The following is a 23,528-nucleotide window of genomic DNA, read 5'->3' on the forward strand; positions in this document are numbered from 1 at the left end:
ATGTTGAATAACGGCCTTCTTATATGACTTTTATCCTTGATTTTATTGAATGATAATCTGGCTTGTTTCCTACTTATGCAACCTTCACATAAATTATTGTCCGGTATGACTTTGTTCAATATCTCTATATCTTTTATCATATTTTTGTTTCTTAATTGCAAAAATTGACCTAATCGTTTATGCCATAATTCATAACTACAACTGACATTTCCATTCATTTTACAACATGAATTTATTGTTCTAGTCTCAACCAAGAGATCAATTCCAAATAAATTGTTCAAAGACTTACATGTCATGACAATCCTTTCATTCATACTTATTTCGACACCCTTTTCATTGAAAAAAATCTCCATACCAGCATTCTGCATTTTTCTCACAGACAGCAAGTTGTGTGGTACTTCTGGACAATAGAGGACATCTTTCAGTGTGCCTTGAACTCCCAAGTTGCTGATAACTGCCATATCACCTTTTTTCGTCGCTCGTATGAAAGCATCGTTTTTCGCAATGGATATTTTAATTGGATCAGGAAGTACAGCGAAGTTTCCGGAAAAATCTTCTCTATTGATTACATGATCAGATGCACCTGAATCTAAGAGGAATGTAATTTTATTTTCATTCCCAATTCTCCGCTTATATTCGACATTTTCAACCATAAATGCAAAATTGGAGGTGCTCTTATTGTCCTCGGTCGATTCTTCAGAATTTTTTATTGATGATTGATTTGTCATCTGCACTGTCTCAAGATTCTGATTGCTTCTGAATCGGTTCTCTCTTTTATAGAAAAAACAATTCTGCTTCTTGTGTCCTTTTCTGCCACAATGGTAACATTTATTTTTGAAAGTGTTCTGATTCCTTTTGAGATGTTTCATTTTGAAATGTTTTCTTCTATTACTCGGAAACCTGCTTGATTCTTGATTTTCAAAATGAAATACCTTCATACTAGTATCACGGTTTTCTTTCGTTAATTTAGTTTCGTAGTTTAGAAGCTTCATTTTCATCAGAGGTAGTGTTAAGCCAGTAGATAACGTCTCTAAGGCCATTATTATCCCATCATATGCTTTTGGTAGTGATAATAAAAGATATGAAACTTTTTCGGTTTCTGGCATCGATACACCTGCTGCTGATAGCTCGTGAACTAATTCTTCAAACTTAGCAAAGTGTATTAATAAAGGTGTGTCACCTTCCAATTTTAATTCAATCAGTCTCTTACGCAAGATTAATTGACTTGCCAAACTAGCACGTTCATATATTTCATCCAGGTTCTTGAAAATCTGCTTTGGTGAGATTTTTTCATCAACAAAATAAAGAAAGCTATCTGCAAGATAACCAACGATCACTCCCTTAGCAATTCTTTCTTCTTTTTTCCATTCATCAGTAATTTGGATCGGTGGTTCATTGTCTATGACTCTAATCACGTCTAGTTCAGTTAATAACGCACGCACTCTTAATTTCCACACACTGTACTTATCTCCGTCAAAAGGTTTAATATTTCTTTCATTTTTGGAGCCCTGCATTGTTCTATCACTATCGTCTATCGTTCACGTGGTGAAGTCGTTAACAAGGTACTGATCCGCACTAAACGAAATAATCCGAAAAAAAATATTTAAGCAGAGAAAGCTGGACACATAACCTGTTAGATTTTAGGTATATTAAGGATAAGTTCGCCTTCAATCAAACACACTTTGTGAAAACAATCCGTATATTATTTCAATCAATTAGTCGGAGGACGATCTATACTCTCAATGAATAGCAAATCAGAACTAACTAAAAAGGTAGAGAAATATCTTATTCCTAAGAGATGCTTATGTACAGTATATAGGTCCCAATAGCAAAGTATATATGGTTCACACAGTCGATACGTCTGGGATTTGTCAGTCAGCACTTTGACCGCCAGTCCTAATTTTGTCGACTAATAAACCAATCGCATTTGACATATTTATTGTCGTCGAGAATTCTGAACATGTAAGGGATTTGGTTTTGCTTCACGCAGATGATTTAATCTCAACAAATATTTTATAACATGAGCGAATTTTGAATTTACTTGATGGTACCTTCTAAATATGAGTACCTAATACGGTTTATAAATAACAAAGAATCAATAATTATAATGAACCACGAGAGTACGAGACTCTCACACGGGTGTCACGAGACGAGACTAAAGCCCACGAGACGAGACTCAAGACGAGACTTCATGTCTTAGCGGCAAGATGAGACGAGACTTCAGTAGAGTCTCATGGGCATATTTCATCGTCATATTCCAACATACACCTACCAAAAAATATATAATTTTTGAGATATTCTGATAAATGTAACTACTACAACCGAAACTATTTATTGAAAAGGAATCCCTTTAAAATTTTTCACAACTATGGACTTAAAATATTGATGATACTCAGAATTCTTTCAACCAATCTAAGTTACGATTTTGGGATAATCCGTAGGTTTTTCTGATATTTCCAAATAATGTGTTGTTGTAATATTAGATATGTAAATCTGAACTCACTCAAATACGACTGATGAAGATCACCGATTTGACCAACTGCAATCTGTAATACAATTAAAACGAATGGAATAGAATATCTCAAGTACAATTTCCATGAGTATGAGCCACCATTTCGGGGAAATAATGATATAAACTGAAGATATTTGATTGGAGTTCTGAATACCGTAACTTCTTCTTCATGGTAAGTCATTGTTGCACCAAACATGAAAACTTCAATTGACAAAAGTAGACAAGTTTATGCAAGTATAAGTGCAATTGTTCGATTCGAAAATTTACTTTGATATTCTTTGTTTCAGTAGTAAATGATGCATAGATAATATTATGTATATTTACCCGAATAATTGAGCTTAAATGTTTTTTAATTTGTTTCCTTTTCCTGTAACCTATTGTGGTAATTACTTTTTTCTATATTCAATATAATTCAAGTAGGGGATAATGGAAGTGTCATGGTCATAGCCAGAATAAATGCCTTAATTGAAGTTTAAAATTCAAATGAATTGTCTCATAATTGTTGCTCTTTTTATTCAAGTTTTATGTTTTCGATTCATTTATGCCAAGAGAGAGCTGAACCACTACTTAGATGTTGAAAACACATATCTCTCCAATATCATCAGATTTCTCCTCATCCAAGGTCTTTAGGAAAGAAGAGGTATCATCCGCGAACAAAAGGGTTATTAGATACTTATTCTACTCATCTTTTGTGAGATTTTAAGTCGGTTACGTTACGAATATCAGGAAAAGGAAGGTCCCCATCTTCTTCGATCCTTTTTAGAACTCCAGACGTTATGTTCCTGCTCTCATATAGTAAATTATTCTCTAGTACTTGTTGCCAATTCGATAGGAACTGGCAAATAATAACAAGGGCAGGACCTCCTAATGTCTTAATCCGTAATATCGTGGTTTTTTTAACTGTACAGGATATCGAATTTTGAAACAGTTTCTGATGGACATTTTTTATCCAGGGGCAGGGTGGGGGAAGGTAAACTAGTTTACCTTTACCCACCTGACGATGCTATTGTGATAGCGAAACAGGTATCGTGGTTTAAAAACTCAATTATGTGAAAATCGTATATTCTATTTTAAGTTTAATCTAAGGAAACTGTAGAACGCCAAACGACAGTTGCCACGGATTATGAAACAATTAAATTGTTTTGTTTGTCAAGAACATTTCTTTTCATTTATAATGAAAGTAATGTCACCTATACTGTATACTCATGACGCGTCAAACGTTGGTTTTCCTTAGTTTTTATAAAAACTGACACAATAGACAAGTCAACTCTTTCTACCTCAGAATATATTTTTTTTAATATACCAACTCTCAAATTATGAACAAAAAGTTATGTCAATGTCAAATAAAACAATTTAATTGATTTATTATTCATGGCTACTGTCGTGTGGCTTTCTACAGCTGTCTTTGATTTAGACGAAAAAATTTATATGTTCGACAACTGACAAATAGATAACCTCGATAAAATGAATATATTTGAAATCAGAAGATAGAGCCCTACCGATCAGGAAAATAAAATACAGTGTGTGTTCCATTCAAAAAATACCGGATTACATGAAAATTTTCGGTTTACGATGTTTTTTTGCATTTCCTAGTATTGAATTCTAAACGCCCATAAAAATACTTCATTTGCCAATTTAAACGTTTTTGTAAGACCAATGTTAAGGGAGATAGCTATTAAGTAAAATATAAACAATCACCCAGGATTTATACAGGGTGGGTCTTTGAATCGTACAAATATTTCAACAGTAGATTCTCGTCGGTTCGGTTTGTAAGATAGAGGCTGTTGAAAAACCACAAAAAAATATTATTTTTAGTTATATCTCGCAAACGGCCTTATCGAATGAAATGAATTGCAGAATATAGATTTTCATTCATTTGATGAATCTTTTTCGAACACAAGAAATCACCCACATCTTCCAGTTTTCTCTTTATGACCATTACGTACCAAAAATTCAAGGAACCCAACTTCTGAAACTAATTAAGTTGGACGCTATCTAATGAATATTTGAACGTTTTGTATTATAAAAGTATCCTTCATATTTTCCCGTATAAAGCACCGTTTTCGAGTAATTTGATGTTTGAAAGTAGGAAAGATCTGTGATATTCGGAAAATTGGGTACTTTGGCTGAATGTAACTTTATTTAAAAGATCCACAGATGTGTAGTGTCATTTAGTTTGTTATTCTGAAGGGAATTTGTCCAGCTCATTATGAATGATATCATTCATAATGTTCATCATATCATTTTATCAGGGCAGAATCGGAACAAATATGTAGTATAAGAACAAAGTGTTTCTTTTGGCTTCAAGAATCTACTGTATATCGTATATACTAATAAATCAACTTCTTCAACAAAAACAATGAAGAAAAAATATCGACTCAATTCAGACCAGAAAGAATTTATTTTGAATTATTGAGTTATTATACATAACCGGCCAAACATCAAATAACTTGGTCAACTTCTCCCATGCAAGAAAATGTTTTTCACGGTACCATAAAGAATTGATTGAAGAATTGAAGTAGAATCAAGCGAAGGAATAAGGAATCTCTAATAGCGTTTTCTATTGGTAAAACTAGTGCAGTGCGAGTGCATATTTTGATGTCACTACAATCATTCCAATACATCTGAAGCTAGTTTTACCACCGCAATTCGCTATAATAGCAAATTTCATTTGTATAACTGTGCGTATTGAGAGCATATTATAAAAACAGTGCAATAACTTCAAGATATCCTAATTCACATTTGATGTTCTGTGATCCAGTGCAACACTAGTTTTACCAATAGAAAACGTTATTATTAATATCATTATTTTTGTTTCACTAATATTATTTTTCAATTCGTCCGTTTGAAACTGTAGGTACTTATATTTAAGAACAATCGAACACTCTTTCAATTTGTTTGAAACTGCTCTTTTCCCCAACATATTTTTCATAAGGCAGTTCATTTTGTCCACTGAAATATTTTTATGCTTCTTTCAATCAACATCGATGAGCTCTTGATTTTTTATCGTACGGGTAAAGATAGTCCTGGATAACAGTGAACCACAAAGTCTTTCGTCATATATCATAATTTTTATTTGTTTTCTTATCAAGAAAATCGAATACATATTTCAGATTTTCGAACAAATAATCTTTGTCGAATTTTATATCTCTAACTGCATCGAAGAATGTGGAATCGTCGTTTGAACTGTAATTAACAGGGTCAATGCTGTGGTTTTCATCGAAGCTCCTTATTTTTCGTATCATCATTCCAAAAATGGCGGGATAGTGATAGTGTTGTTCTAATTGCCTCTGCATTTCTTGAAATGGATAAATTTCCTCCGCTTTCAAATTGTAAAGCATCAAAGTTTTTGTTAAACTCTCATAATAACTCTCGATGTGGGTGTCTAAGTTTTCAAATACTTCTTTGGAACAACTCGAAAAAAGGCAGAACATAATATCTATTACAGGAGGTCCGACGGACCATGCTTGCCAGTCCAATAACTTTATGTCTGACAGGGATCGTTGACCATTTCTCACCTGCGGAAAGAAAATATCATTAAATCCTTCAATTTGATGATTGAAAACACACGAATATTACAATAGTTTCCACTTCCGTCGAAAAGATTGCAGCACTTAAAGAACGTCTTTTTTTTCAATTTCATCAGGATACGAATTGTAGGCAATGGCAAGACTTTTCGAGAAATTTTTCTATGTGGAAATTCATAGAAGAGATAATTTCACCTCGGAAAGTTAATAACATTAATGATTATTTGTTCTTCAATGAAACATTTTTTATTATTTTGTGCGTTTGACGAATAAAAAAATTTCTGACTTTCCGGGATGACGAACTGATTGAGTTGAATTATAATGAAAACCCTATATAAATTAGTGGTTTCTGACGTAAGATATTCATTTCCTCTTTTTGAACTGACCACCAAAACGGTGGTATATTTATATGTATACTCTTAATTTGTATATGTGTCATAGAATTCACTTGATGATAAGATATTTCATATTAGGTATGTAAATTTGCTTTGAGACATTCTTTTATCAAAATTTTTACGTTTTCTCAATTTTCAGACGATTTGAGGATGATTCGCGAAAAATTTTCTAGATATCTCCGATTAAGGGGGGCAACTTCGAACATTCATATTATTCGAACGGGACGATGGATCCGAGAGGCATTCGTTTCGTGTTTTCAGAAGACTGAAGTGCATCTAAAACGCGAAAAAAAAATTAAAATCTCAAAAAATTGTGTCGTAAAAAATAGAAAAAAAAACATTGGTCCCTCAAAATGTCCCTCCCCAGACATGTTGGCTTTCCGACCGCACTTCCGTTTGCCCCCCACTCCTTCGAAAATAAGGGATGTGCCTCGAAGAATGACGATAATTTTTCGCACAACTATTTCCCGGAGGTCTCCATACCCTAAATTTTTTTTTCATATGTTGCTATGTGAAAAAACAAAAAATTAAACTAATAAGACGATGTACGATGTAAAAGGTGGGCAAATTTCGATGTTTTAGCACTACAGCTTTGAAACCAGAGGAGATAGACAAAATCTGATACCCCATTCTTGTTCTCTTTTTTTGTGAAACTAACAAGAGTAGTAGTCATTTTTGGCCATTTCTTTTGATTTCGAAATAAATTTATATCTCCGCTGATACTGATGATAGAGCTCTGAAATGAAAACATTTTACAGGCACTTTTTTAAGTGGAATCCAGTGGCGTGCTCGCCTTTTTAGCAGGATCGTTAATTACAAAGCTATGACCCAAAGTAATGTTTTTTTAAATAAGAACACTAGATTTCTGTGCAATTTTTTGAAAGCTTAATTTTTACTGATTTCAAAAATATATAACATCATATGGTTTCTATCAATATAAATAATAGAAAATGGTCAAAAACTTATTTTCTCAATATTTCTATGGATTCTACTCTGGATGAGAATAGAAAAATGTAAAATCTTATGATTACCACAGTCTCCTTCTATTAGTTCTTTCATTTCTATGCTTCTTACTCAATTTCTCAAAAATTAAAATTTTGTGGAAATTGGTAAAAAGCATAGAAAGAATGACATTGCCGGAAGGAGACTGCTCTTGTTATGGGAAGTTCTATTTTTCTGTGTTCGTCAAAAGTTGAAACCATAGCACCATAGCAGACAAGCACGCCAATAGATTCTACTTATAAAAGTGTCTGTATAATGTTTTAATTTCAGAGCTCTATCATCAGTATTAGCGGAGATATAAATTTATTTCGAAATCGCCATTTTTTCAATTTTCGCTTATAACTCGAAATCAAAAAAAGGTGGCCAAAAATGTTGTCTTGTTAGTTTCTCAGAAAAAGAGAACGAGAATGGGGTATCAGATTTTGTCTATCTCCACTGGTTTGAAAGCTGTAGTGCTAAAACATCGAAATTTGCCCACTCTGTACATCGTCATAGGGATCAAACGTGTTCGTGGAGGGGAAATGATTATTTGAAATGTACAGGGTGTTTTCAAAGGTGAGGCTTTTTTTGACAGAAGGTAGAACTTATCAAAATAAGTCGTTCAACCAAAAATTGTCTATATAAAATATCCAAGAGGGCTGAGTACAACCCCTAGATGTTGTTGGTTGAATCTCAAGTACGGCACTGTGGAAGGTGACTCCGGCATCGCAAAAACGAAACAAAAAATAAACGTACGATGGCTGGACAATGAATGGTTCAGTGCCAAGTTCATCGGATTGGATACATCAGGTCACTTTTGAGAGAATCATAATTGTTGTATCATGCAATTAAGGGTGAAAAAAAATTTAGAAAATCGAGGCAGTTTCTTGAAAGTGCTTATGTTAATTATATTGAAAAAGTGCTATGATGTTTCCATATTTCATCCCATTTTTACGACGATTGTGTTGGAATGTTCGAACAAGAACAAGAACATGGATATTGCTAGTCGGCAGATTAACACGCGTTTCTGGTTTTCTCCTCGAAATTCTTAAAGAGTGCTTACATTAGTGTTTTCTTTGCTACCAGCTTCTGATACTGATCAATTAAGGTAAAATACTATCGATTACAATCACCCTCATTACATCCGCAAATTTTTGTGTATGATTGTTTTTGACTTGATTGGAAATTAATTTTCGATTTCAATTGAAATAATCGTGTTTATCAAACGATTCATTCCACCGTATGTTGATAACGTATTCTGTTATCTTTCACGTGTTGCGGTGTTGATAATTTTCCGTTCTTAGGAACTGAAATAAATTGTGATCGCTGAATGCTCGCATTTTACGCCTTTCCTTTATTCCTCCGTTTCCGAGGTCCAACAAAATCTCTGTCTTGAGTCTTCCCTATCGACCCAGGGAAGTGAAGAGTCTCAACATAAATCCATCTCCTGTACATTTATCAGCAATGCCACGTAATTGCTCTTCGTGTAGTAAGAATATAATAGGTTCACATCTCTCGATTTCCTGTACTAAATGTTCAAAAGTTTTCCATGCATTATGCGTGAATGTCACTTCGAGCGAAATTAGCTCTCTTTCCGATAAACAGGAAACTTGGATCTGTCCTATCTGTCAGTCCATGGAGCGCCGACTTAGGAGTAATTCCTCCGGAGCTCGCACTTTGTCTTCTGATGCTGCTGCTACGAAACCATCTACGTCTGGAGTCGAGGGCAGCCAGGGTTCTCCTTTAACTCTGGAGCATTTTCATCAAATGATGAACAGAATTAGTGAGGTCGCTTCCAGTGTACATCGAATGGAAGAGCGGCAAAATGAAATTCTCAGCCAATTGGCTATCTGTTCTGCATCCATCAATAAGCATTCTGAGATTTTATCCAATCATCAGCAATCACTAACCGCTCTTGAATCGGATGTGTCAAGTTTAAAAGATTCACATAATAATCTATCTAGCGGAATAAAAAATGCCTCTTCTATGATTCTAAGCCTGGAGTCTAGATTGGACGACATAGCCGCTGATACTACCCCTGATCTGATACCTGAAATTATGAAACGAGTGGAAAAATCTCACAATATAATAATTGTCAATTTGCCCGAGAGTCCTAACGATGAAGATAATGCAGTTGCGGTTGTTGAGCATATACATAGGGCAGCGAGTAAATTCATGACCAACATCTCACGTATTCCTGGGAAAGATGAGAATAAACCTAGATGGCTCAAGATTTCCTTTTCCAATTCTGAAATCGTTAATAAAATCCTTAGGGACAAGAACTCCTTGCATGAAAACTCACGTTTCCGTGACATAATAATACGTGATGATAAAACGAAGAATCAGGTAGCTGAACTAAATGCACTCCGTGCTGAACTACGGAGGAGACAGGAGGGAGGTGAGAAGAATATCACAATTAAGTATGACAGGGGTCGACCAACTATCTCATCAACAAAGAAAAACCAACCCAAGTCTTCAACAAAAAACCGGACACCCTAAATTCGTGGCCTATCGTCTATACTAACGCCCAGTCTCTACTGTCCAAATTCAACGAGTTGCTCACTGTCGTCCAAATGAAGGAACCATTCATTATTTTCATAACCGAAACTTGGTTGCAGTCTTCCATTCCTGACGGAACTTGCCATATACCAGGCTACACAATATTTCGCCGAGACAGTCTACGAACTATCGGCTACGGAGGTGTCTGCATCTTCTTGAGGGATGATATCGTTGCTTCCTTCAAGATATCTGTTTTTAATAGAGACTGGGACGGTATAGATAATATCTTCATGGATCTGTCTGATTCGCATATATCTTTTACTTTGGCATGCATTTATAGACCACGACCTTGCATAGATGATAGGGCCCTTGGTGAATACCTGGAGGAGCTATCACTTTCACGACGAAACATTATAATTATTGGCGACTTCAACTGCCCTGATCTGGAATGGCCCCTCATCAGGCGCCCCTCCGAGAACTCACCATCATTTCCATATGCAGACCTCATCCTCAATACGGGACTACAACAAATTGTACAAAAGCCAACGAGGTACAGACAGGGACAAAATCCTTCTACACTAGATCTCATTTTCACATCGGATAGCAATCTTCTGTCTGAGCTGTCGTATCTACCTCCTCTTGGCAGATCCGATCACGTGGTCTTGAAGTTTGACCTGCAGTTTTTTTGTCCCTCTACACAGAAGAAGCAAACCAGGGTTTTTAAGAGGACGGATTATGAGGGGGTGTCGGCAGTGCTGGGGACTTATGATTGGTCAGACTTTTTTTCCGGAGATGAGGACATCGATGTTCTTTGGGAGAGATTTCATAGAATTGTACTAGACGCAGTTTCATCTAACACTGATTCCAAGCTAGTGAATCATAATCCAAGTAAACCATGGATAACAGGCAAACTCTACGATTCAATTAAAGTAAAGAAGTCTCTATGGCAGCGTTATGTCAGAAGTGGATCTGATACTGATTACAAAAACCATCGAAACTACTCCAATCACTTGTCATCTTTAATCCGGTCTGCAAAGGCCAATTATGAGAATGATTTGGTGTCTGGGGGGAACCGGAAAAGGTTTTTCAAATATGTCCGAGGTTCCTTTGATAGCAAGGTATCTGTTCCCCTGGTGAAGAATTCATCTGGAGAACAGTGCAGCACCTATTCTGAGTCAGCTGATGTTCTCGCTGAAACATTTTCCTCCCACTTCACTGATGAACCTATGTCGGCCATACCACCTTTACTTACTCCTCGATGTTCTGGCTCCCTTGATCATATACCATTGTCGTCAGACATTGTGGAAAAGTATCTTTCCAGCCTGAGGGTCGCTGCTGCTCCTGGTAGTGATGGAATTACTTGTCTTCTCCTTTCGAAATGTTCTGGTGCTTTTGCTGAACCACTTTTCTATCTTTTTCAAAGATCTTTCCTTACTTCATCACTTCCTTCACAATGGCGTTCGGCTTCGGTTACGCCTGTTTATAAGAATGGGGATAAGACCTCCCCTTCTAACTACCGCCCCATAAGTCTCGTGTCTACTGTATGCAAGGTATTCGAAAGAATAATAACCGACCTAATTCTTGATTTTGCCAAGTCTAATAAATTGATACCTGATGCTCAGCACGGTTTTCTTCCGGGTCGATCAACGATGACTAACCTTCTCATGGCAGTGAATGACTGGTCCAGGTGCTTAGACGATGGCATTCCGATTGATGTTGTTTATTTGGATTTTGCCAAGGCGTTTGACAGAGTTCCCCACCGTCGGCTAATTCATAAGCTGGAGCATATGGGAATTCGAGGAGGATTGCTCTCATGGATCAAGTCCTTTCTTAGTGATAGAACTTTTAGAGTTAGGGTTGGTGGTGTTTTCTCTACAAGTGATAGTAAGGTTACAAGTGGTGTTCCCCAGGGATCGGTTCTTGGTCCGATTCTTTTCCTGCTGTACATAGCGGACCTCCCACAATCATTGATCTCAAAGTGTCTCCTGTTCGCCGACGATGCCAAATTATACAATGTCCCATCCCTTACCTATAACCAGCTGCAGTCCGACCTGGATAGTATTGCTCTCTGGGTTGAAAAATGGTTGCTACCTCTCAACATCAGCAAGTGCTGTGTTCTGCACCTCGGCAGAAACAATCCCAGGCTTCCTTATACGCTGGCTGGAGAGTCTCTTACTGTGGTCCGGAGCCATCTTGATCTTGGGGTGATCGTCAATTCCGATCTTGACTGGTCGGAGCATATAACTGAGGCTTGTAGTAGAGCCAAGAAGGCCGCCTTCCTCATTCAACGGTCTTTCAGGGGTTGTAGTATACAGACTGCCAAATTGCTGTACACAACCTACGTGAGGCCTATTCTAGAGTACGCTGGGCCAGTTTGGTGGGTAGCTCTCAAATCTGACTTACAGCTTCTTGAGTCTATCCAGAGATGGTGCACAAGAATCCCGTTTTCCTGGTTCTCTCGACCAAGCTACGAGGCAAGAATGAGATTGTTTGACCTGACAAGATTCGAGGACCGGCGTGCCAGGGGTGACATGATAGTGGCTTTTAGGGCTACGCATGGATTCTTTGGTGTAGACCTTGAACATTTATTCCCTTTAAATACGAACCATCTTCGCGGACATAGTTTCAAACTTGCCAAGGAATCGTTTAAAACCACCTGCCGGATGAACTTCCTACCTAATAGAATTTTCGACGTTTGGAATCGTCTCCCGAATGAAGTGGTGAATGCTGATACAGTCAACAGGTTCAAGAACATGTACGACCGATGGCGAAATGCTTAAATTCATCTACTTTCTAGCATACATTGTATATATTAGTTCTGTATTGAGTGCATAGGTTTAACCTCCACTCTTATTGTAGTGTAATAATAATAATAATAAAGAAGATTGTGATGCCCATAAGCCCATTGTGAAAAAATTCGTGAATAATTCAGACGAATTTTATTGGTGAGATTTTGAAGTATTATTCTATTTTTTTACACTTGTGTCCTAAGTCTCTTCTGTCAGTTGGTATCGAAATGAGCCATTTCATAGAATCGTGTAAGTAACTAAAAAATAATGACAACAATTCCGCAATCCTAAGTTTCCAATATCGAACGAAACCACATGGTTGAATCAGGAGAAGGAGTTTTTTCACACTCTTTTCGATAATTCAGCTAACAAACGGTCGTATTAGGATCTAATTCAGTAATCATTTTCAATTTTTTTTTCAACTTTGTGATTTTGAAAGTTTTGTATAGGTGATTTTTGGTGAAACGCTTCATTTTCTCCAGTTCTACCTTCTGTTAAAAAAAGCCCCACCTTCAAATACACCTTGTATATGAAAGGAACTTTTCATGTTGGCTTAACCTTACGGTTATCTGGGATCTGCTGGTTTTATCTGCTATGAGGAATTTATTATCATTTTGAATCGGTTGTAATTTTTAATTGATCGATAGCGATCACAATTTTTTTCGTGCAGGATACCACAGGTAGATATATATTGGGAAATAATATTATGAATCATATGGTGTGTGAGTTGAAAAAAAAACAAAACTAGCACTTACTTCATACTTGAACATTATGTTGTTACTCCAACCATCTCCATGTGTAAAACTAACATATTTTTCTCCTCTGAAATCCATTTTTTTCTTCAAGATTCCAATCGTATCTTCCGTATATTTATTCAATAAAACATGCTCAAAACATTTCTCTTTCATCACATCTCGAATGGAAGTCATACTATATGCCACATCTTTAGAAATTTTCATATCGAGGATCAGACGGAAAACACTCACATTTTGACCGGTAATTTCTTGGAACTTCTTCGGATGTAACGCTTTCAAAGCCAATGAACTCGCATGCAACTCTCCATAACTTTCGAAGATCAATTTAACTTCTTCATTGTTCAATAAATGTCGGACTGGCAACATTTCATATCCCTTCATTTTAATATTTTCCATAATTATGTATTCTTCATTTTGTGTTTCGGAAGCGTGATAGAATTTGACTAGGGATTTGATGGGTTGGGAAATTTTGAAATCGTTCCTCATTTCTTGGAGAGCTGGGAAGAATTCTTCATAAGCTTGTATCTCATTCTTATAACTTTGTGCGATGGCTGTGTAATTTCTGATTTTCTCGTCTTTAAGGGAGATTTTCGCTATCAATTCTAACGATTTCTGCGTATCCTGATCTACTGTATGGATTGTTAGGATCTCACCCATGAAACCATCCAGTTTTTCGCTGCCTTTTCCAAGGGTTATATGGACATTGTCGGAAGAAAGTTGTTTCTTGACTATTTTCTTCACAATTTTCAGGAGATGATCTTCATTGTAGTTCTTCATCTTGTCAACGATGAAACTGTAAAACTTGTAAGTAGTGTTTCCTTCGGTTATATATGATCTGTGTATGATATTAATAAATTGTTTATGTAAGATAGCTATGATAAGAACGTAATGTGCATTTTCATTATTTAAGAAGTGAAATATTTATTTTGAATTAAAGCAGCTTGGAAACATTATTATTACCTATTTGTTTAATTCATTCTAAGCTTAAAGTCGTCACAGTTTTTCACTGGTTACCTAAAGAGTTGTGTAATATAAATGAGTATGATTAAGCAAATTTTTCAGACCTTGAAATGAAAATGATGCTCATTCCTCATTCTGTTTATGCTGGAAATACTTTTATCTAATAAAAATTGAAAATTTTCTACTAATCTGAATGAAATGTTTTCAATGTTCTGCCAACCCAGGGTTGAGCAGTAAGTATTTCAATTACTTCTCGAAAATGTAATTTGTAATTGGTAATTCAAATATGTACCTGACGTTGAAGTATTTTGTTTTACATTTGAACATAAAATATAAAATATATTTAGCGTGATGATAGTTTAGTGTCTGAATTGAAATAATATTATGAAAATTTCAATTCCTGTCTGCATGCCGTTAGAAATTTTCATAATAATATATTTAGCGTTCAACGATTCTACGGCTTGAGTCATTCAATCTCTGGAACAAAATCAATTGAAAAATTGAAATAACCGTAACTCCCCCTTTGCTCCTACGTGAATTCTCGCACTAAATTGAAGATGCAGAATCCTACCAGATTAAATTTCAATCGATACTTATTACGCATTTTCTGACTTGCAATTAAGAATTTTATGTTCATCATTGGCGCGCATGCGGGTAAGGATTTTTTAAGCAAAAATTGGTACGCCACTGGGATTCATTTCAAACTTAAAATAATTTTTGAACTCTTCATTCAATCCATGACAAAACTCTCTCGTCCTTTTTTTCGTTAAGCTGCGCCGTTTTTATGCAAAAAAATAAAACATCTTATCGAGTATTTATCATTTCTTTAATGCATTATCAAAAAATGTCTAATACAATAACATTAAACCAGAACAATAAGAGAAAAAAACACTAAAAAATAAATAGACGCAAAGCTACAACAAATGTTCAAAATGTCCTCCCTCAGACGTGATACAAAATTCAACTCATAAGTGGAACTTTAACTCCCCGAATCGAAAATAAGATATTTGTTTCGTGGCGGCGTCACCATGTTCTATCCTTGTTCTATCAAAGAAAATCTTACTCTCTCGTTTTATTTTGTTCTGCGTTGATATCGATCACAAATTAGAGTAATCTGTGATCCCGATCGTTCAACGAATCCAAAAACAATGAACTGGACTATTTCGTCAAATGTCAGTTGTTAACGAATATTTGAGATTTACACTTAAATTTTCGTTGTAATCTGCAGATATTTCAACACTATCGAAGGATTCGAAGGAGTACTTACCATTCTTCTTCAAGATGATTTATGTTTGACCAACTGTATTCATGAGGGGGGTAATTTAACATGATTTCAATAAAACACAGTTGATTGGCGAAATATCCAATATATTATAAATTATAAAGAAGAAGAATTATAAATACAGAAACTATGCAGTAACTGTACCTATATCTGATACGGCATTTTCAAAATGCCGAATTATTAATGCAGAAACTTTACAGCAACTGTATATCAAAAACTGCATTTTAAAAATAAAGAATAATCAATACAAAAACTGTGCAGTAACTGTATATCAAATAATAAAAGATTGATCACGCCTAAACAGGGAGGCAATGAATACAATAATAAGGATAAATTCATATGCATACCACCCGCCGATATGAATATCAACAAGTGTTACGATCTGAATTGTACTAGCCAATTTGCCATCGTCAAGGCCCCAAATGGAGTAAGCTCCATCGAAGAAAAGCAGATGCTGACCATGGTTTCGGTCTCATTTGACCTCATCAGAGCAACATAGCATTTTTCTACGATGGAGAACGTTTGTAATTGATGGAACTTTATTCAACATTGGCAAGCGCTACTGGGTACTATTGTCTTCGTCTTGGTTTCTATCTGGAGGGGATTGAATCGGACACCGTTTTATATTGGGTGGCGCTCTGGGTAAATGTATAGTACCCAGTAGCACTTGCCAATGTTGAATAAAGTTCCATCAATTCCAAACGTTCTCCATCGTAGAAAAATACTATGTTGTTCTGATGAGGTCAAATGAGACCGAAACCATTGTCAGCATCTGCTTTTCTTCTATGGAGCGTACTCCATTTGGGGCCTTGACGATGGAAAATTGGCTAGTTCAATTCAGATCGTTACACTTGTTGGTATTCATATCGGCGAGTGGTATGCATCTGAATTTATCCTTATTATTGTATATCAAATGCTGCATTTTCAAAATGCCTAATTATCAATACAGAAACTGTACAGTAACTGAATATCTAATACTGCATTTCAAAAATAAAGAATGATCAATACAAAAACTGTGCAGTAACTGTATATCAAATAGTAAAAAATTGATCACGCCTAAACAGGGAGGCAATGAATACAATAATAAGGATAAATTCAGATGCATACCACCCGCCGATATGAATATCAACAAGTGTTACGATCTGAATTGTACTAGCCAATTTGCCATCGTCAAGGCCCCAAATGGAGTACGCTCCATCGAAGAAAAGCAGATGCTGACCATGGTTTCGGTCTCATTTGACCTCATCAGAGCAACATAGCATTTTTCCACGATGGAGAACGTTTGGAATTGATGGAACTTTATTCAACATTGGCAAGCGCTACTGGGTACTATTGTCTTCGTCTTGGTTTCTATCTGGAGGAGATTGAATCGGACACCGTTTTATATTGGGTGGCGCTCTGGGTAAATGTATAGTACCCAGTAGCGCTCGCCAATGTTGAATAAGGTTCCATCAATTCCAAACGTTCTCCATCGTAGAAAAATGCTATGTTGCTCTGATTAGGTCAAATGAGACCGAAACCATGGTCAGCATCTGCTTTTCTTCGATGGAGCGTACTCCATTTGGGGCCTTGACGATGGCAAATTGGCTAGTTCAATTCAGATCGTAACACTTGTTGATATTCATATCGGCGGGTGGTATGCATCTGAATTTATCCTTATTATTGTATATCAAATGCTGCATTTTCAAAATGCCTAATTACACGGGTCAACACCAAATTTGACTTTGACGGCAAAGCATAAAATTTCGATAGTTTAGATCCTAATTAGACGAAAAAAAATATACGGCATGAAAAAGTTTGCTTCTGTGTTTAGGAGACTGATTCAACGATAGCATTTACAATAAAAACAAGCAACATGTGGAGCCCATGGCTTGTCTTGATTCCAAAGGAATCAAGTCAAAATATGCTTCATAGGCTTCAGAGAGAACGTGAGATGTCTTTAATTCGTATTTCCCGTCACGAATTATAATAAATTGACCACATACAAAACAAAATGCATCAGCATCGTATTTACACTTTCTTGACGATATTTGAAGTTTGTCTGGGCTAGTAAACAACACCTGATCATTGTTTATGACTCGAGTGCCCTCTAGCGGCACCTTATGAACGTAAACACCCCACTCTCAACGGACGGTCTTTTTGAATTATTAAAAATAAAAAAAAAATTAAGAACGACTCTTAATACTATAACTATCACAAAAGCAAACTTTATACCAAAAAAAGTTATTTTCTTTTCGTTTTTGTGCATAATTAACCGGAAAATCCTAGTACATATAAACGTTAGGACAAAGAACAAAAATTTTTTTTTAGAGTCGTGTTATCAATACAGAAACTGTACAGTAACTGAATATCAAATACTGCATTTTTTGTATGCAGAATTATAAATAGGTACAGAAACTATGCTGTCACTGTAGGTATATGAAAAACTGCATTTCCGAAATGCAGAATTATCAATACAGAAGGTGTACAGTAACTGTATAACAAATACTGCATTTTTTATGTAGAAATATCAATACAGAAACTGTGCAGTCACTGTATGTCAAAAACTGCTTTTTTAAAATGCAGAATTATCAATACAGAAACAATACAGTCACTGTATTTTAAAAAACGCATTTTTGAAATGCAGAATTGTAAAAACAGAAACTGTGCAGTCACTGTACATTAAAAACTGCATTGTCAAAATCATTTCCTTACTTGCTCAAAAATGATTATAGTGTAACCAACGCTTTCTTCGAGGCTTTTTATAATTTGAGTGAGATAGGGAGAGTCATTAACTGTTCGCCCTTTTCATTCCTTCGTATGGATACGTCTTTACCTGACTTAAATCCGTTTGTTTTATTTTACCGAGGAGCAGTGAACGACGAAGATGAACATTATTATTGTAACGAATGATTGGATGATGTCATGTTCGAGCAATTTTCTGGAGGTTTTTTTATCCCTTATTTTTTCAATTTGACATAATCTAATTTAGAAAATAGGTTGGGGCAATATTAACGAACCCCTCCCGTAGGTATATATATTACCTGAAGTTGAATTCAATCAAATCAGACAACGCTGATATCGCCGTTGCTTGTGACCTCGAATGTTTCGACTCAAACCATGTCATATTTTATTCGGCTTTATCCCCACCTTAAGCAAATATAACAAATCCCCACCGTGAGTTAATATAACGAAGTTGCCTTATTGAGTTTCACAGAAGTTTCACAGTGCACATCGTTGAATAGTTCCATCTCCAAAATGAAAAAGGAACTTGAGCAAGAAGTACATTCGTGGATCACTGATACATTCAAAGAACGAAACTATAACACTATTGATATTGAATTTCCTGATTATGATACCAGTGGCGGAGCTTTAGGTGATATAATATTCGTAAATGTGATTGGTCGATCAGATGGGTCAGAAGAAAGATTGAATCTATTGATTAAGCGAAGTAAATCAGACCATATAGTACTCGATGATATGAATTTAAGAGTGGCATATAAGAACGAAATAAATTTTTACTCAAAAATCGTACCGTTTTTCAAAAAATTTGCAGAAGAAAAAAACACCAGTCCTTTCGAGAATATACCCACTTGTTTTGGAACCGTGATCAAGGAGAACCTTTATGTTATTCTGATGGAGAATCTGAAACCAAAAGGTTTCAAGATGCACGAACTAGGAAAACCCCATGATATGGCTTGTGCTAAGTTGGTTCTTGAAGCTTATGCCAAATGGCAAGCCTTATGCTTGGCAGTCAAGGATCAAGTGCCAGAGGTGTACAGTGTTTTCGGTGCGAACAATCAGGATTTCCTGCGAAAGAAATTATCGAAACTATTCAGTGCATCTGCAGTGAAAGAACTGAATTTCGTTGTGGGATTGTATGAGGAAAAAGGAGATAAGATTATGGTCGAAAAAATCAGACAGGTCCAGAATAATTTCGAAGAAAATTATCTAAAGAGCATCTCAATTGAACACTGCAATTTTCCGGTGATTAGGCATGGGGACTGTTGGAACAACAATTTTCTATTCAGATTCGTAAGTATTTTCGTAGTTGCAAAAAAAAATATTAGACTTTGGTTTCATCACAGAACGCCTCAACTAACGTGCGTTCAAAAAAATTCGTCGTCAAGTAGGCTATGGAATTTTAAACATTAATATTCGGTGTCTGAACGTGGGTCTTTTCTTGAATCACACCATCTTCCCAAAATGTAAACAAAATGATGACATTAACCTATGTATGATGACTTTCATTCAAAATCGTGTTGCATAAAATATGCCAGCAGATACTCCAGCCACTTGAGATAAAACCCGAACATAGGTTCGTGGAGCTTCTGTCGTCATAGTTTGCTGAATAACTCTGTTTTATTTTTTGGTCGACCACTACTTTTTTTTTTCTTGAATATACCTGTTCCGTCAACGCATCGCAAAACAGTACCTACTTTCGAAAGATTGTTTCTTTCAGCAACAGCAGGGATATACATTGGGAATGTCGCTGGAACATTAAAGAATATTTCCACTCTCCTTCTATTTTCTCCACAATTTTGAAGTAGGATTCAACAATAAATGCTTCTTTCACGTCCGTAAAAACCATCTTATAATTTCCTGATAATTTTAATTCAACAACAATCCAAAATGCTAACTTCAAACTTCACCTGGGAAATAGTACAGCAAAAGCTAAGAATTACGTTTAGACACGAAATATCGACTTTCAAAATTCCATAGCCTACTTGACGACGAATGTTTTGAACACACGTTACTAATGTGCTGTGTGATGAAACCATAGACATAGAGACAGGTCTATATGTCTATGGATGAAACACATAGACGTAGTCTAATAATGAATAAATTATTCGTCTATGGATGAAACCATAAATATAATGCACGAAACACGAAAAAAAAGGCTGAAAAATGTCAAAACTCACCTTGAAAATTTAATATAATTTTTTCTTATATCACTTGGATTTGGAGGCCAGGGACATTCCAAGGTTCGTAAAATGATGAAAGCAATCGAAAGGCACAAATATAATTAAAAAAAAATACGTAACCATTGAAAGAGTTTTGCTATTATTTACAAGGTTGGCAAACGTTCCTGAACTCGTCCATTGAATTGATACTTAATGCCAATTTTCAAAGTATCGATATGAACAAAAGTGCAAAATATCGTAGAGATCGTTTAACGAAAAAATTAAAAATGAATTCTAAAAAAATCTCCATCTCATAAACTACCCACCAAAATTCGAGATTTTGCACGAACCTCCCAAACAATTTTCTCAATTCATTTTAATTCGTATTGAACTAAGTGATTACAGTACTCTGGAAACAATATGAATAGAAATTCGTGCTTTCACCGAAATCAACTGAAGCGGTCGTGATCTTGTCTCGTAACCGATTACCAGATAAACGGCGTATAAATCTGGGCAAATTAAAATCGATTCTGCAGATACGTCCCTGATGACAACTGATGAATTTTATGATTGAATTAATATTCAAATTAATTCTCCACAACACAAAAGCAACAATAAGATTTCCTTTCAAGCTTTTCTTTCTTATTGTTGCAGGAAACTGGATCAACAAAACCCAAGGAGGTGATCATAATAGATTGGCAAAACTCTGCGCTGGGTCCTCCTCTTGCGGATATAGCTCAGTATCTCCTGTACACTTGTTCTGCATCAGAATACGAGAATATAGATGATCTTTTGAGATTTTACTATAACATCTTATCGAAGGGACTGAGGGAACTGGGAAGTGACCCTGAAAAGTGTTTTTCCTGGAATGATTGTTACGAAAATTTCAAAATATGTATTCCTCCTGCGGTTTTCACTAAACCAGTTTTCGTAAGAGCAAGCCTCGCTAAAGAATTCAACACTTCCTTCGATCTCAGCCAATCACCAGACGATGGAGATTTCCACGGACTCTTCAGCGATGAACTTAAGGATCCAGACGAATACTTCAAGAGGATTGACGATACATTCAAGATTTTTCTGGAAAAAGGATTGATATGATGAAATACTTGCCATTACCTACACATATTCAAATAAATGTATGTTTTACTGAAAAATTTCATATTTCATTCCTGCGATCACTCGTTCTTTTAAAATCGAAAATGAAAACCAGATGAGTTCAAAAACTCCCAATCATTAATAAGAATTAGATGAGTTGCATACCACCCGCCGATATCAATAGTAATAGTAATAGTAGTAACAGTAATGTTTATTCATTTGCACACAATTATTGTATAACAATAAAAGGGAAATAAGTCAAACTGAAAGAACAAATTTAAATTAAAGAACAATATTCATAAAATTCTGTAATGTTGTAGGGTTCACAGTCTATGATCAGTTTCCGAACTTCATTCCTAAAAACCTTTTCACTGCCTGCTATACGGTACTGTTTGGGTATTCTATTGTAAAGCTTTAGGGACATAAATTCTACTTGATGTTGTGACAATGTCAGGTGGCATTTTGGCAGTAAATAGCTATCCATTTTTCTGGTGTTATTCTCATTTTTGAACTTAATGAAAAATTCAGTATGATGGTAAACGAACATTACGCACTTGTAAATATACAGGCCGAACAGGGTCATGAGACCCTGCCTCTTGAAAACACCACGACAGGTTTCTCTCCCTTTCATTCCACAAATTGTTCTGATTGCCCACTTTTGGTCTATAAAGATTTTGTTTGCTAGAGAACTGCTCCCCCAGAAAACAACACCATACATCATCTGTGACTCAAAGTTCGCCGAGTACACAACCCTCAACACTGACCCATCCAACCGATGTCTCAAAACATTTAATGAATATATAACAGACCGTCTGTTCCGATATTCCTGAACAGTACTGTCAGTATTTCAGAGACGATGCCTATTGGTCCAGTCGTTCGAGTTCTATTGTTATTCGATTGCGGGCCAGTAAAAGCAGCAATATCGGAAAAGGCCAAGAATGTAGACGCTTACTAAGGGATTTGCAATGAGTTTCCCATTTCATGTCACTATCAATGTAGAGTCCAAGGAATTTTGTCGAGGCGTTCACAGATATCTTTTGTCCATTTACGGAAACCGTACTTGGTTTTTACAGACGAACACACCCTCTCCTGAGGAGGAACAGTGTGGGGATTCTCACTCTCTGAGCTCGAGACCCACTAAAAACCCTTAACTGCTTCTTCATAGGTTCCGGACATTTTGCCTATTAACCAGTTGACTCTTATGGTTTCTGGACTCTCACACGATCGTAGTCGTGTTGATATTTGTATGCTGCCTATAGCTTTTATAGGTTAAGCTCTTCTTTGGTTACATTTAAATCCTTAACTGATCTCTGGGTCTTCGGTGGTAGGTTCTTGACCTTCTAGCTTCTTCCGTTGGATCGTAGTCGACCAATCTTCGTAGTTCCTCATTTGGATGTTGTTTGGCTTTGTCGAATATCCTTTCCGCCTTTCTCTTCATAAATTCTATAACTGGTTCCCATTCCAAGTCCTTGTAGATTTGTTTGTTCCTAACAAACCAGGGTACGTCCATCGCCATTCTAAGGAGTTTATTCTCAGTGGCCTGTATTTTCTTGATGTGGGTCTTGGCTGCGAAGCCCCATGCCGCCGAACCATATGTGAGTTGTGGTCGCGCAATTGTTTTAATCATCGTCAACTTGATGTTCTTATTCATATGACTTCTTCTGCCTATGAGTGGATAAAGTTTACTCATTGCGGCTTTTGTTTTATCAACAGCACATTTGATGTGGTTTTTCCATGTAAGTCCTCTGTCAAGCGTCACTCCTAGGTATGTTGCTTCATTTTTCCATTCAACCTCTTCTCCATCAACTTCAAGGTTTTCTTCCATCCTCAATCTTCTCTTTTGCAGTAAT

General features: G+C 36.1%; 2 protein-coding genes across 2 annotated transcripts; one reads left to right on the forward strand and one right to left on the reverse strand.

The window, feature by feature from the left end:
* Positions 1–5,561: 5,561 nt before the first annotated feature.
* Positions 5,562–14,277, reverse strand: LOC123308001. The gene is made up of 2 exons (XM_044890523.1): positions 13,459–14,277; positions 5,562–6,030 (listed from the first exon to the last, which is right to left on the reverse strand). The coding sequence occupies exons 1-2, from the start codon at positions 14,233–14,235 to the stop codon at positions 5,569–5,571; spliced, it is 1,239 nt and encodes a 412-aa protein (XP_044746458.1). The 5' UTR covers positions 14,236–14,277; the 3' UTR covers positions 5,562–5,568.
* A 4,589-nt stretch (positions 14,278–18,866) lies between these two features.
* Positions 18,867–21,737, forward strand: LOC123306843. Its single transcript, XM_044889007.1, has 2 exons — positions 18,867–19,714; positions 21,238–21,737. The coding sequence occupies exons 1-2, from the start codon at positions 18,938–18,940 to the stop codon at positions 21,679–21,681; spliced, it is 1,221 nt and encodes a 406-aa protein (XP_044744942.1). The 5' UTR covers positions 18,867–18,937; the 3' UTR covers positions 21,682–21,737.
* The last annotated feature ends 1,791 nt before the right edge of the window (positions 21,738–23,528 follow it).

Source organism: Coccinella septempunctata, chromosome 2 (genome assembly GCF_907165205.1).
Source record: "Coccinella septempunctata chromosome 2, icCocSept1.1, whole genome shotgun sequence".
Classification (NCBI taxonomy): Eukaryota; Metazoa; Arthropoda; class Insecta; order Coleoptera; family Coccinellidae; genus Coccinella; species Coccinella septempunctata.

What these genes read in the sequence shown, in the direction of transcription:
- LOC123308001 (XM_044890523.1), bottom strand. Translation starts at nt 14,235, where the DNA reads ATGAAGAACTACAATGAAGATCATCTCCTGAAAATTGTGAAGAAAATA. An exon ending in ACATAATGTTCAAGTATGAA is followed by an intron (nt 6,031 to 13,458) that starts GTAAGTGCTAGT and finishes TTCTTTCCGCAG; the next exon opens with GTGAGAAATGGTCAACGATC.
- LOC123306843 (XM_044889007.1), top strand. Translation starts at nt 18,938, where the DNA reads ATGAAAAAGGAACTTGAGCAAGAAGTACATTCGTGGATCACTGATACA. An exon ending in ACAATTTTCTATTCAGATTC is followed by an intron (nt 19,715 to 21,237) that starts GTAAGTATTTTC and finishes TTATTGTTGCAG; the next exon opens with GAAACTGGATCAACAAAACC.